The sequence below is a fragment of the Aspergillus bombycis genome (assembly GCF_001792695.1).
Source record: "Aspergillus bombycis strain NRRL26010 chromosome Unknown contig00050, whole genome shotgun sequence".
NCBI lineage: Eukaryota > Fungi > Ascomycota > Eurotiomycetes > Eurotiales > Aspergillaceae > Aspergillus > Aspergillus bombycis.
This window is the reverse complement of record NW_019170052.1, coordinates 79,011-92,248: the sequence shown is the minus strand read 5'-3', so window position 1 is coordinate 92,248 and position 13,238 is coordinate 79,011. Positions and strand designations below refer to the sequence as shown.

Sequence of the window (13,238 nt, the reverse complement as noted above, 5' to 3'; positions counted from 1 at the left end):
ACTACGACTGCTCGGATATTTATCCATCTCCGCACTACTTGATCAAGCTCAATGGAGATGCATTTAAATATGCGGGGAAGGCCACTACTGACTAGTCACCTTTGGGTCTAGTCTGTTGCTACCTCGGGTAAGTTCACTCCGATACCAAGTAAGTACGAGTAGTGGTAGGCTATGATACAGTATATACAGGTTCATCTCAATGCTTGTATATTCCGTAGGCTTCCATGCCTCTATTCGCATCTAAGGTGAGAGATAAACCCAATGCATCTTTTCGTAAACTTTCATCCCGACCAGTTCAGGTTCAGTCAGATGTTTTAATACCAAGAGGCAACCTCTACACACACGGAGAATCAAACCTGATCGTTCCCTGTAGTAGCACCTCTGCCGCGATGGCTCCCCCGAGGGTTTCCTCGGCCACCACGTCCGCCACGGTTGCTCAAGTTCTTAGGTGGGGGAACTTGTGAGTAATTCTGTGCCCGGAAGTTCGGGTTGTGCTTCACTACACCCGCATCCGGATTGGGATCCACAGCGATGTATCCTCCTCGAGTACGGGTCATGCCACCGCGGCCTCTCCCTCTGCCTCCACGATATGGCCCATCAGTTTGCTGTTCTCCACCGTTGGGATGTGGCCGGAAGGGTAGGGTTGTCTGCGGCCCGACACCATTAGATGTGCCCCGTCCGCCACGACCACCTCGGCCCCTTTGAGGGAAACCATTACCGCGACCGTTGCCCATACCTGCTACAGCACCCCGGTAAGAGTGGCTGAGAGGTGGAGGGGCTGAAGCTTCTTTCAGCTGCCCCTTTCCATCAGGCCCAGAAGGAGCACCATAACCCGCAACTGTCAAAGGCGATTGTTGACTTTGCTGGCTGCTGGCTGCTCGAGTTGTGGCGAGTAGCTGTCGGTATGAAACATTAAGGACAGAAGATGACAGAACTGTCTGTCCCCGGAATGGAGAGCATCGGTCACCTAGAGTGGTTCCGCTCATGAACGAAACGTCGAAAACAACATCCAGGAGAAGGGCCCGCGATGTCCGGGTGAGACCAACGACCGTTCCGCGAGTGGCTATGGGCACTTTACCGGAGTCTTGGGCATAGACAACGCGGTCACCAAGTTTAAATGTCTGGTTCCCAAGTCTCTGCTCCACATCAGATGGTCTGAGAAGAGCACTTCGTGGAACACCCCCTACTTTCTTTGCTTGCATCGCGGGCTGGCTTTGAATTAATTGGTCCGCATCCTGCTCGATCAGCTTGACAATGTCGGAGTCGAGCTGTTCAGCATCGAGAGGAACTCTCTCGAAATTCTTAGCCTCGATAGATTTGAGCCACTCACGAATCTCCTTGACCTTCAGAAGGGCGGTCTCTTCAGGATAGAAATCAGTTGGCTTATAGCGATCACCCTGAGGGTTACGCTGGATACCAGCGATGAATTCAGGAAACTTGATCATGTATTGCTGGAGTAATTCAACTGCTTTGGGACTAAACTCCCAGCCGGAGTCTCCACGGCGTGAATAACCCAGAACCTTCTGTTTCCTCGCCTCAAACTTCAGGTTGAGACCCAAATTAACACGCTGACCCTCCACATCCACAGAGAAGGCCGAAGTGATTTTCGCCAATACTAAGGGATTCAGCTGCAGACTGCGTGCAATCGCGTAAGAGGGCATGTAGGGACAAAACCTCTCAGCATCCCTAGCACGCTCCTTTCCAAACTCGGGTTCCCGACCCTTAACGGCAGCGATTAATCCGTTCACTTTGCCATTACTATGTCCTGTGATATGCATGGGCCTACCGTAATTGAATTCCCCCAGGAAAAATGCACGAGAGCCTTCGGGAAATTCTTCTTCGATAGGTAGAGCATCACGTTCAATGAAACGTTCATCGGGATTGATCACTTCATCAACGACGAGCTGAAGAGCGTAATCGGTTTCTTGTCCCGGGATATCTGCAAACTCTTTTACTGTAGCACCTTCATCGGTCTTGAGCAACCCCTTCAGTAGTTGAACGTGTACCATCGCCTCAACAGGGCCAATGATCGTGCCAAGCCGCCTGCTGTACGTCCCTTCGATTTTGTCGGCTTTCTTCTTCCATTGCTCGATTTGAGCCTCAGTATGGGGGATATTTACAACATGCTCCTCCCCTTCAGGCTTGATGTAATCGAACAGCTCATCGGAAACACGGACTACGTATGCTTCTTGCAGGAATGGATAACCCACAAAAACACGCTGTCCGAGTTTCTGCTTAGCCAATAAGCTACTTGACCTGCTTCCAGGATCAAGTACTGTGATGACCATGCTTTCGTTGCGGCTCTCTTGCTGGAAGACGCACACACCATGGAAGCCTAATTGGCCAACGTGAGGTAAAGTCTTCAAACTTGGGAAACCTGCTAATGCCGATGCTCCAAGTTGAGCTCCATCAACCAGACCAATGTAGGGCTCGAGACCATCCATAGTAGGCAAGTCGAAGATATTCTCGATGCAATGGCAATTGGAAATATCTGGGAAAACACCAGGAAAAGACGATGGGTAGATAAACTGTACATCGGGCGAGTAGGTGAACTTAAGGCTAGCACCGAAGCCATTCCGTGCCTTTTCTTCCGGAGTTAATAGGTGCTCTTTCGTTTTGAGAGCATCCAACAAGCGTTTCTCCTCGATAAATGGGATTTTGACAACTGCCTCCCACTCCATCTTCTTTCCATTCATATCCAACTCAAAATCACGAGGGTAAAAATCGACAATAGGAGATTCCGGTGAAGTCATCAAGTCCCGGTAGGCAGCAGGCACAATTTTTTTGCTTCGATCGGGTAAAACACCCATAAGCTGATCGTAAGGCCTGAAGGGTTGACCAAGCTGGAAATTCGTATCTGCTTTCAGGCCCTTTTTAACATCTAGAGCAAGTCAGCGAAGACTATTTGAAGGGCGGTAGGAAAACAAACCAGAGATCATTGGGGCATAGTGGTACTGGAAGAACCACGGCCAGGACGCAATGCCTCTGTAATAATAGTACAGAACCCACTGGAGACCCTGCACATAGTTCTCTGTTAATTTCCTCATTTCTTCATGGTTTTCCAACCCCCATTCAAACTTCTCTGTATAATACTTGTTTTTCCATTCCTGGAATTTTTCCTCATATTTCTTCTCAGCGGCTTTCTGGGCGTCTTCAGCAGAGAGCTCTTGAACCTTTGCATTCTCGTACTTTCGGATGATACGTTGAACAGCCATGGATGCCTCTTCGTCTTCCTCATCGTCGCTATCGTCACCCTGCCTTGCTGGAAGCTTAAATCTGATAAACCGTTCCCCATGTTCGTCTGGCTCAGTGGTCCACGGCAGTCGAAGGTCATCTGCAAGTTGCTCCAAGAACTTGCGATCTCGAGCAGGCAGTGTAGGAGGGAAGTCAAGAGGCTGAGGGTCAGCCGCCTTTTCAGGTCGGTTGAGCACATATTTCTTGACCTCTTTCAAAAGACTCTTCTGTGCTGGGGTAATTGTAAGACTCCTAGGTCTCTCCTGGGATTCGGAGTTGTCTTCTCCGCCATTTTTCTTGGCCTGGATCCATCGCTCGCCTGAGTACTCAGCTTCAAAAAAGCGGAATTCAACATCGCTCAGGCCGTCAAGAAGCATACCCAAACGCTCCATGTTGATAACGCCCTGCTCGTTAATATACCCGCCCATCTTTGGCAAGATCTCCTTGTAGACTTTGAACAAGAATGCTAACGCACCCTCGTTGATATGCAGATTAGGCAAATTAGGTAGAAAATCGTTTCCAACAAAGAACGCCATCAAAATGAAGTCGTCGATAACCCGTTCCATGTCAAAAGAAAAGCCCAAAACGTCGTTCCGTTCCAACTCCTGAAACTCCAATTCTAAGTACTCTCTGACCATGCACAGATGTAGAAGGTAGAAATTCTGATGCTCAAGTTCCTTGGGCTTTTTCTGGACTTGGCGCCCAAACGTCACTTCCTCACGAAGAAGACAGAAGTGAGGATCATGACTGAGGAGCCCCAACATGATCAAATCGGCATCGAGACCATAAAGGCAGTGGCGAACATTGGGATCATAACCTGTTTGTGCTTTCGCATGCCGGATATATTCCATAATCTTATGTTCACCTTCTCCCGGTACTTCATGACCTGACAGTACGATCTCGACTCCTTGCCAATCTTTATCTTCCGATATCTTCTTGTTGATGAAATATTTTAGTTGCTCTGTCAATTTAGCCATGAATTCCGTGCCCGGGGTAATACAATTGCTGTCGAAAGCATCCTCCTTGGGCATCTCAATTCCTTGGCTGATGGCTTTCTCTTTCGCAACCTCAGCATCCAAAGCTGTTCGGAATCGTCGTGCACGCTGTTGGTTCATCTTGGCCCGAGGGGCCACACCATCAATCGCCATGAAGAAGAGTTTCTTTGGTTTGATTTTGCCGTAGAGATGCTCGATATAATTAAATATGGCGATAAACATCTTATCTTCGGTCATGCGAAAAGTAGGGGAGTCGCTATCTTTGTGTGTACAGTTATGAATAATACCATTCATGTCGAGGTACAAATTGTCGAACTCAGGTATCCGATTCTCTGCGATCAGCATCGAGATCGCAGGATACCGCTCGCTCAGCCATCGGAAGAACTTAGGGACACCCATGATGAATCAATACAATGAAATCCCCTGTAGACTATATTGTAGAGATAAGAAAATGCGAAGGTATCTAGCCTGCCGTGGTGGCCGTCGTAGTCGTCAAAAGCGAAGTATTCGAATTCGGAGGCAAATCATTCAATGAATGGGAAGATGCGGTCGTACAGATAGGAAAGCTGACTGCGAATTCTCAGAGAATGTGAGACTCCAAGCTAAAAAGAAACAAGGCGATGTTCCAAACAGACAGAAACATTAAACGAAGGCGAGAGCGCCTTTAAGAATCGTAAAGGTCAGCAGTGAGGTTTGGTGACTCTGCCGAGTCAACGGTCGTAAGGTCTAAGGATGGAGATGATGGTGCCAAGCTGTAATCGCCGAAACTGGCTTAGCTCTCCTGAGCGCCCATTAACGCGGTGTCAACGGGGAAGGTCGCGTTTCTCCAAGCGGGAGCTCAGTCCGCAAGCTCTGTCACTGTTGGCCCTACACAGCTCTCATTCGTCTAACGACGTCCCTTCTCCCTCTTGTGGTGCACTTTTCACAGTTACTTAATAATTACTCCCTGTCACGCTGTTCTTTTTCTCTGTCTTATAGTGATTTCCTAAGCTCATCATGGAGCCCTACGACGACGGTGCGATTTCTGTTCCACTTCTATTTGCGCAAACGAATCTAACACCTCGTCGCTTTAGGATTTATTGAGGAGCAAGAAGAGCAGGAGGAAGAGCGCACCGAGGAGAAAGTCATTAATGAAGGTGACTGAGCTTTATTCCTCCAAATTTGGTTATGAGGCTAAAGGCTTAAATCAGAATACAAAACCTGGAAGAAGAATGCGCCTTTCTTATATGACATGATTCTTAGTACGGCATTAGAATGGCCTACTCTTACAACACAATGGCTACCTGACAAGCAAGAGTATGAGCCTGTCCTGCTGTTAGCTGTTTACATGGAATCTAACCTTTCTAGGGTCCCCGACAAGCCGTATTCAACTCATCGATTGCTGCTTGGTACACACACCTCAAGTGACGCGCAAAACTATCTACAGATTGCTCATGTGCAACTTCCCAACCCTTCGGCTCCTAATCCAGACGACTACGACGAGGAGCGTGGGGAAATTGGTGGCTATGGCGGTAGCTCTAAAAAGGCCCCGATGGAAATTAAGTTCAACATTGTCCAGAAGATTGATCACAAAGGCGAAGTCAACAAGGCGCGGTATCAACCTCAAAACCCCAACGTGATTGCCACTATGTGTACGGATGGAAGGGTGATGATTTGGGATCGCTCGAAACACCCCAGTCTACCTACGGGCACAGTGAACCCTCAAATGGAGCTTCTAGGTCACACGAAGGAAGGATTTGGTCTTAGTTGGAGCCCACACACCGCAGGTCACCTCGTCACTGGTAGTGAAGACAAGACTGTCCGACTCTGGTAATTGCACGGTTCTCCGGTCGCTGTGTCTACCCTCTGATAATTAACTCTCTTTGCAGGGACTTAACGACGTACACGAAAGGCAATAAGGCGTTGAAGCCAACTCGCACATACACCCATCATTCGTCGATTGTTAACGATGTTCAGTATCACCCACTCCATTCGTCTCTCATTGGCACAGTGTCCGACGATATTACCCTTCAAATCCTTGACATACGAGAAGCAGAAACAAGCCGTGCGGCAGCTTCTGCAGAAGGCCAACATCGTGATGCAATCAACGCAATTGCGTTCAACCCTGCTGCAGAAACCGTTCTCGCGACAGGCTCAGCTGATAAATCCATTGGCCTCTGGGATCTGCGTAATCTCAAGACTAAACTGCACACACTCGAGTGCCATACCGACTCCGTAACTTCCTTGTCTTGGCACCCATTCGAGGAAGCTGTCTTGGCGAGTGCAAGCTATGATCGTAAAATTATGTTCTGGGATCTTAGCCGAAGTGGCGAGGAGCAAACCCCTGATGATGCACAAGATGGCCCCCCTGAGCTGTATGTCACTCTAGTTGCGCTTTTCATTTTACTAACATTGTTTTGCTAATATAACCTTCTTTCAGCCTCTTCATGCACGGCGGCCATACCAACCGTATCTCTGATTTCAGTTGGAACCTTAATGACCCATGGGTTTTGTGTTCTGCCGCTGAAGACAATCTGTTACAAGTGTGGAAGGTTGCTGATGCCATTGTTGGTAAGGACTTGGAGGATGTGCCAACCGAGGAATTGGAGGCCTGATTAACTTCATGTTAATATCCAATATCTCGAGGATGTTATTACCTGATGCGGCAGTATCCCGAAATCTTGTATAAGTGCTGCAGATAGGACGAAGATATCAATGAGAAAGAGTCATGTGAGCTTGTGTTAGAACGGAAGTTTCGCTGTATTGATAGTCATTGCCAGAAGAACAGTATTACAGTCTGACCACACTTCCTGAACACTCTCGCGCCACCAAAGCATTTTAAAAATCAATCACTACTGCTTCGTGCGATATTACGTCTAACCTGGGGATACCACTTACCACTTCCGATAATGCCCGATTTCTCCCGTCGTTATGTCACCGCGCTCATCCACGCACTAGAAAAGGGGCCATCCATTAAGCATGAATGTGGTGGTATATGGCCGTGATCGATTTCAGGTATAGCCCGCTAGTTATCTGAGCAGATTGGTATGTTGGGCTGCAGGATTAGCGTATATGGCGTCCCCACCCATACGAAGACTCTTAAGCAGTAGGCTCTATACATCATTTCCCTACTATATTACTAAATGATCACACAAATCATAGTCCGCTCTAAACAATGAGGATAGATTATTGTGGAGAAAAAGGCCACCCAACTACAATTACCTGTTCAGGCTGAGTGATAGATAGTATGAATACCTCACTGCTGTTTACTAGATTCAATTGTGTACATACTATGCATTTCCGAGCTTGAATTGCTTTCCAGGACGCTAAGTATCGGATATTTTAGGGTATTACCTTGACAGAGCTAGTGGGTGTGGATATCGCTTCCAACCTTGTCACTGTATCTAATATATGAGTTCCTGGAGAAATAGCAGTTCTATATTCTGTCTAGAACAACATCTTAAGGCAATTAGACTTAGCTATCAATAGAGAAGATATTCTCGACTCATATTGATAAGGGAATTTGTGACTACTAGGGATGAAGCACAACTCGAGTTGGCTCCACAGCGTTGGATCCGCGGAGTTTCAAGGAACGAATCAGCTCCATATTTTCCCGATCATATTAAAAGGAAACCTAGCTTGGAGGATGGATGGTACAGCCTGTAAGAGTATAAGTTTCCCGAGTCGGAGATGTCTGGTAAAGCTCGTATAAGGTATAGTAAGATCAGAAACTGATCCTAGGGCGATTGGCCCCGATAGCCAGAGCTTCAAGGGACGATACTACTAGTATTCTGGGAAGAAACGTACCGAGTCATAGCCCCGTTGGACAAGCTTAGGTTCCGCTGTACCCCGTACAATGATGTATTTAAGTACTATGTACTAGCATGTACATACATACACACATACATGCATACATGCTTAATTCTAGTACTTGTAGTACTAATAGCACGGACTGAGTACCAAAAGTCATGAGTGAAGAAAGTAGTAAGTCTACGTGGTGTGGATGAAATTAAATAGATTAATTTAAGAGGAGACGTATATTTTCATAATCATTACCATATATTTATGGTAAGTAAATAGCCATGATTTTATCGGGAATTATAATTGCGGTTGATATCTCTATAGTAAGTGGTAATGCTAATACCATACATACAGGGACTGAGGCGCATCCACTTTGTAGGTCAGCAGATAGCAACAACATGACTGGTCATCACTGGCCGATCCCGCAGGCGGTGAGCAGATGAAATCAGATCGGCGCCGGAGGAGGTCCAATCGTTCAATCGGCCCCGTCAAGAATGTCGCCATTGAAAAACGGCGTCCCTCCTTAGCTCTCTTTTTTTTTTTCTGCCCCTCCTCGAAATTATCATAAATATGTCTCATTATTGCATGTCTGAATAATTTTATGATTACTGCAACTGCTATGAACCCAAGACTTTGAATTGTCGCCTGCTCCTCCCTCATCTGTATACTAAAAAGCGCTGGCCGGCCAATCCATCGGCGTACTAATTTCCCCCTCCACTGAACTACCTAACTAATTACTCATTTGTTTCTACCTTCCTCCACCTCCACCATGAGTTCTGGATCTCCCCCCCAAGGCCCGAAGCCCAAATCCGCTGTTCCGCCTCGTCTGTTGAACGGGAGCTCTTCTCTCAACTCCCCCATGAACTCTCGTGGTGCTCGCGAAAGGGAGAGTCTCAACTCATCTATTCGCTCCTCATTCGCCCCCCGCGTCCCGGCGGAGTTCAATTTGCCAGAGACAGTTGTACATCCTGTCGATGAGTCTACGCCTGTCACTAAAGAATTGAATACTGACTCACGCGCGGTGAAGTAAGTTGCTTGTACACCCTGACGTTCAGATCGTGACTAATCGTGTTTCTAGGCCATCTTTGAATGACGTGCCGGGTGATTCAAGAGATGACACCCGGGCTTTGAGCCCACCATCGACAGCTAGCCGCCCAGCAAGTCCATACACTCTGTATCCTCCAATCGATTTTGATGGACTGAGCTGGCCTTGTAAGTGACATGGCCAACGTTACAATGAACATATAGTCTAACTATTTTTACCCAATAGGCCCTGGCACAAGGGCGCGGCTGGAGTCTTCGCCTGAGGAAACGGAAGAACGAGTTAAAAAATTGGCAGGGGCAGTGAGAACCATCCTAGAGTGTATTGGGGAAGATCCGGAAAGAGAAGGTTTGCGGGAAACCCCAGAGAGATATGCGAAAGCCATGCTCTACTTCACCAAAGGCTACGAGGAGAATGTCAGGGATTTGGTCAATGGTGCAGTTTTCCATGAGGACCATGATGAGCTAGTTATTGTCAAGGATATCGAGGTCTTCTCTCTATGTGAACACCACATGGTTCCCTTTATGGGAAAGGTATGGACAATACCTTGGATTTGGACCATGCAACATTGCTGACCAGTTGTCTTCACCATAGATGCATATCGGCTATATCCCCGATCGCCGTGTTCTTGGGCTTTCTAAACTGGCACGCCTAGCGGAAATGTTCTCCAGGAGACTACAGGTGCAGGAACGCCTTACCAAACAAGTCGCGCTCGCCATATCGGAGGTCTTGAAGCCACTAGGTGTTGGTGTCGTCATGGAATCCTCGCACCTCTGTATGGTGATGCGCGGTGTGCAAAAAACAAGTAGCACCACCACAACGAGCTGCATGTTGGGATGCATGCGATCTAGTGCAAAGACCAGGGAGGAATTCCTGACTCTTCTGCACCGAAGATAATGCCTTCTATGTCTATGACACATACTTGTTACCTTCTTTTTAACAGTGGATGGTATTCATGATTTCAACGGAGTTCGGGGCGGTTTACCTCTCAACAGGTTATTTGGATCTGATTATTCTGATTTTCTACAACGCCACACAGTTGGCAGATCTCTTATTCTTTTATTCTATATACTTCTTCTTATAAGCACTACTTGTATACATCCTGGATTTCTTCATTTCGCTGTCGCTGCAGCAGACCATGCACGATACTTGTCATATTACTTGAGTCATTTTTGTGGAAATACATACAGAACCAATAGAGGGCACACGGAATGACGAAAGGTGAGGGAGAACATTCCTCATGGTAGGATTCAGCTCAGCTATTGGCGTATGACCTTATTACGTTATGAGACGATATTCAATGTCGGTTCAACACTATCGTTGTTTCACGCTAACAATTACATTTTCCCAATACATTTGTTGTCAGTGGGCACCCAGCATCTATAGCAACCGGAATATACCGCAGTGGAGACTGTTGACGCAGCCCAGCTTCCGAAATTCACCTCTTAGTATGAGTAAGAACTGGTTGGTATAATGATTCACTTGTTGAAATAGCTACTGCAGTATTATTGCTCTGAATTTGCATTATCATAGCGGTGTGTACTTTGTGAATTTGAGTGCTAAGTCTGTGCTCACTGTCTCAAGACTGATACTATTTGGATTCACTGGATGCGATGCTTTGAGCTATCTTACGGGAAATACATATTCACTCCAGGGGTTTAAATGTCAATATTAATTTATCTTCTGTCTCAGAAGAGAGTTAGGCCTGCCTTTAAATATCCTGAATCTTGCGTTGAGTGCTTTATACTTCTGATTACTCTGCAAGTATCAATAGTAACAGTCTTCATCAAGCTTCGAAGGTCTGTGTTCCCCGTTTTACTAACACTTGCGAAGTTGTACCTCCACCAGATCGCTGACCATTCTATCTCTTCCAAAGCTCCCTGTTGATGCAAGTGGTGACGAAAAGACCAAGCAACAAGCAAGATGGAGGCGCTAGATGATAAAGATATTGAAGCTGCTCAGACTTTGATTATGCTCTCTACCCCTTCGACGGAACAAGACTCTCGCCATGGACAGCGCACCTCTACAATCGAACCTAGAAGGGGTAGCCATCCAAAGGGCTCGATGCAAAGTAGCACTCCACATGCTGGGCAGAGCATTGATCCAACCACCAATACCTCCATGCATTCATCTATTTCGGACCCAGCTCAGATCTCGACAGACACAATGACAGCCTCAGATAAAGCTCTGCAGGCATACCTAATCCGGCAGCAGCTACTAGCAGGAATTGCGCCTAAGAATATGATACCGATGAGGCCTCCCACAGCTGGTCAGACTCAGGGCGGTAACCAGGACATCGTGAACAGGCCAAACAATCCTTCTTTGGTGCAGATCACGAACAACGGTATTTCAATCCCCCATATACCACCTGCAAGGTTCACTGGTGTACTTCACCCACTTCCTGCTCAGCCAACTCAGGGTTCCCACGGTCCTGTATCTCTTCAGAGACAGTCAATCTTGAGGGGCGGCAGCAATCCTGGCGCGGGTTTGAAAGAGCAACCGCCAGCCCGGGTTCGATCCGAAAATTCTCAAAGCAGGAATACCGTGCCTCACGAAGGATCAAGCGCTTCGGGTGGGCATGAATCTGAGCTTCATGCTAGTGAAGGACCCTGTCAACCCTCTGAAGGGGATCGGATTCGAAGGGCAGAGGCTCGGCGTCCCACGCAGCGAAATAGCCATCTTACCGTGCCTCATCAGCAGGACAGACCACAGCCTCGACTTCAGCTGTTCCCTACCTTAGCCCGCGGCTCGATCAGCCCGCTGACATTGAATAATAATACTATTTCTCCGGATACCGGTAACAAGAGCTCGAATACCACAGCCCTCCCACACAATGGCTTCGACATTCTTCTAGCCTTCACTTATCATCAAGGTCTAGCTCTGGAGTTCACAATGTACCTCAACGTTGAAGAATTGATCAATTTGCTCTCGACCTCCAAGCCGTTCAATCAGTTTGTGAAGAGGAATTGTTTTGATATCATAAAACGCCAGGCGACGAGGGACGCACCCGAATCCTCGCAAATCTTTCCGTTCAGATGTTATTCGAGGCTGTGCATCGATAACACAAATGTCAGGCGACAGCTTATTCCTGCTCGCGACATTGTAGGCGAAAACGGCCTTGCACCGACCTTGTGCTGGTTGCAAATGATCATCTACCGCGAGAAAACAGTTAAGAAAATCATGGAAAACATGCTCGTTGCGGGCCATGGGTTGCCAAAGCCATGTGAGCCAGCCATCAAGAAGCTCTGGTTCCTCATGGATATCCCCGATAACCGACGTCGCGAATGGACGATGATGAACCGCAATTTGTGGCAAGATATCGAAATTTTCTTCGCGATGCTCTTCATTGCCCAGCTCGATGCGCTGTTGAGGGAAAAACGTTTTAATATCACGGGCCGTTTATACCATTTATTGATGGCTCAACCTACTATGACATTGCTTTGGGACGTCTTGAGGGATGTTGCTCTTCGAACCGAGTTCGACACTCTCAAGTCCTTTGTCCGTTGGAAGTATACTCCTTTGCCACATGAGACTGACTTGTACGTTTATGGAGTCCCTCCTCAGGAGGTTGGAGCACTTCAGTATGAAGGATATGGCCGACATGAAAGAGTCACAAAATTTGTCCAGCCCGATGAGCTCATTTTGAGAGAAATGGCCAGGAGGCAGCTTAATCTTGGTGATATGTACAAGAATATCTTCTGGGTTGGTAGCGGGGCTCGTTACTATTCACGGTCCACTCAAGCTGCTACTCCGTGGGATGAAGAAATGAAGCGTGAGGCGGATGCACAAGGTATAGACTGGCAGAATCTTGTCAGATTGAACTAGTCGGGTCTTGACTAGAACGTCAACGACGTCTAGTCAAGACCCGCGCGTCGGCCTTGTTTATTTGATGTGGGACTGTGGGATGGCTGTTTGTATAGGGGGATTGTAATGGGACCTTGTTCGCAGTACAGAGACTGCCTATGTTCCCTTGTGCCTTTCTTTTTTTTCTTTGAACATACGTGGGGAAATGTTTCGATTCACTGCTGTGGCGATATGAATTTTTTTAACCCAGTTTTACCCAAATACGGCAAAAGATTTCACCAACAGCATGATAAACTGGTCTTTCGTGTACACTAAAACACTCGACACTTAGGAAATTCAATCTCAGCCTTGTTAAAAGTAAGATGAAACTTATATCTTGTTTA

The 13,238-nt window shown here is 47.2% G+C and overlaps 4 protein-coding genes across 4 annotated transcripts; 3 read left to right on the top strand and 1 right to left on the bottom strand.

The window, feature by feature from the left end:
- Positions 1–350: 350 nt before the first annotated feature.
- On the bottom strand, positions 351–4,628 carry ABOM_006178 (chromatin-binding exonuclease XRN1; the record flags this gene model as incomplete). Its single annotated transcript, XM_022533307.1, has 2 exons — positions 351–2,881; positions 2,930–4,628. 2 exons carry the CDS (start codon positions 4,626–4,628, stop codon positions 351–353), a joined length of 4,230 nt encoding a protein of 1,409 aa, XP_022388558.1.
- A 597-nt stretch (positions 4,629–5,225) lies between these two features.
- ABOM_006177 (WD repeat RBAP46/RBAP48/MSI1 family protein) lies at positions 5,226–6,823 on the top strand (the record flags this gene model as incomplete). The annotated part of the gene is made up of 6 exons (XM_022533306.1): positions 5,226–5,244; positions 5,303–5,365; positions 5,420–5,525; positions 5,577–6,038; positions 6,098–6,583; positions 6,649–6,823. The coding sequence occupies 6 exons, from the start codon at positions 5,226–5,228 to the stop codon at positions 6,821–6,823; spliced, it is 1,311 nt and encodes a 436-aa protein (XP_022388553.1).
- Positions 6,824–8,778: 1,955 nt separating this feature from the next.
- On the top strand, positions 8,779–9,948 carry ABOM_006176 (GTP cyclohydrolase I; the record flags this gene model as incomplete). The annotated part of the gene is made up of 4 exons (XM_022533305.1): positions 8,779–9,035; positions 9,088–9,221; positions 9,280–9,584; positions 9,646–9,948. The coding sequence occupies 4 exons, from the start codon at positions 8,779–8,781 to the stop codon at positions 9,946–9,948; spliced, it is 999 nt and encodes a 332-aa protein (XP_022388554.1).
- Positions 9,949–10,974: 1,026 nt separating this feature from the next.
- On the top strand, positions 10,975–12,876 carry ABOM_006175 (uncharacterized protein; the record flags this gene model as incomplete). The annotated part of the gene is made up of 1 exon (XM_022533304.1): positions 10,975–12,876. One exon carries the CDS (start codon positions 10,975–10,977, stop codon positions 12,874–12,876), a length of 1,902 nt encoding a protein of 633 aa, XP_022388551.1.
- Between the last annotated feature and the right edge of the window lie 362 nt (positions 12,877–13,238).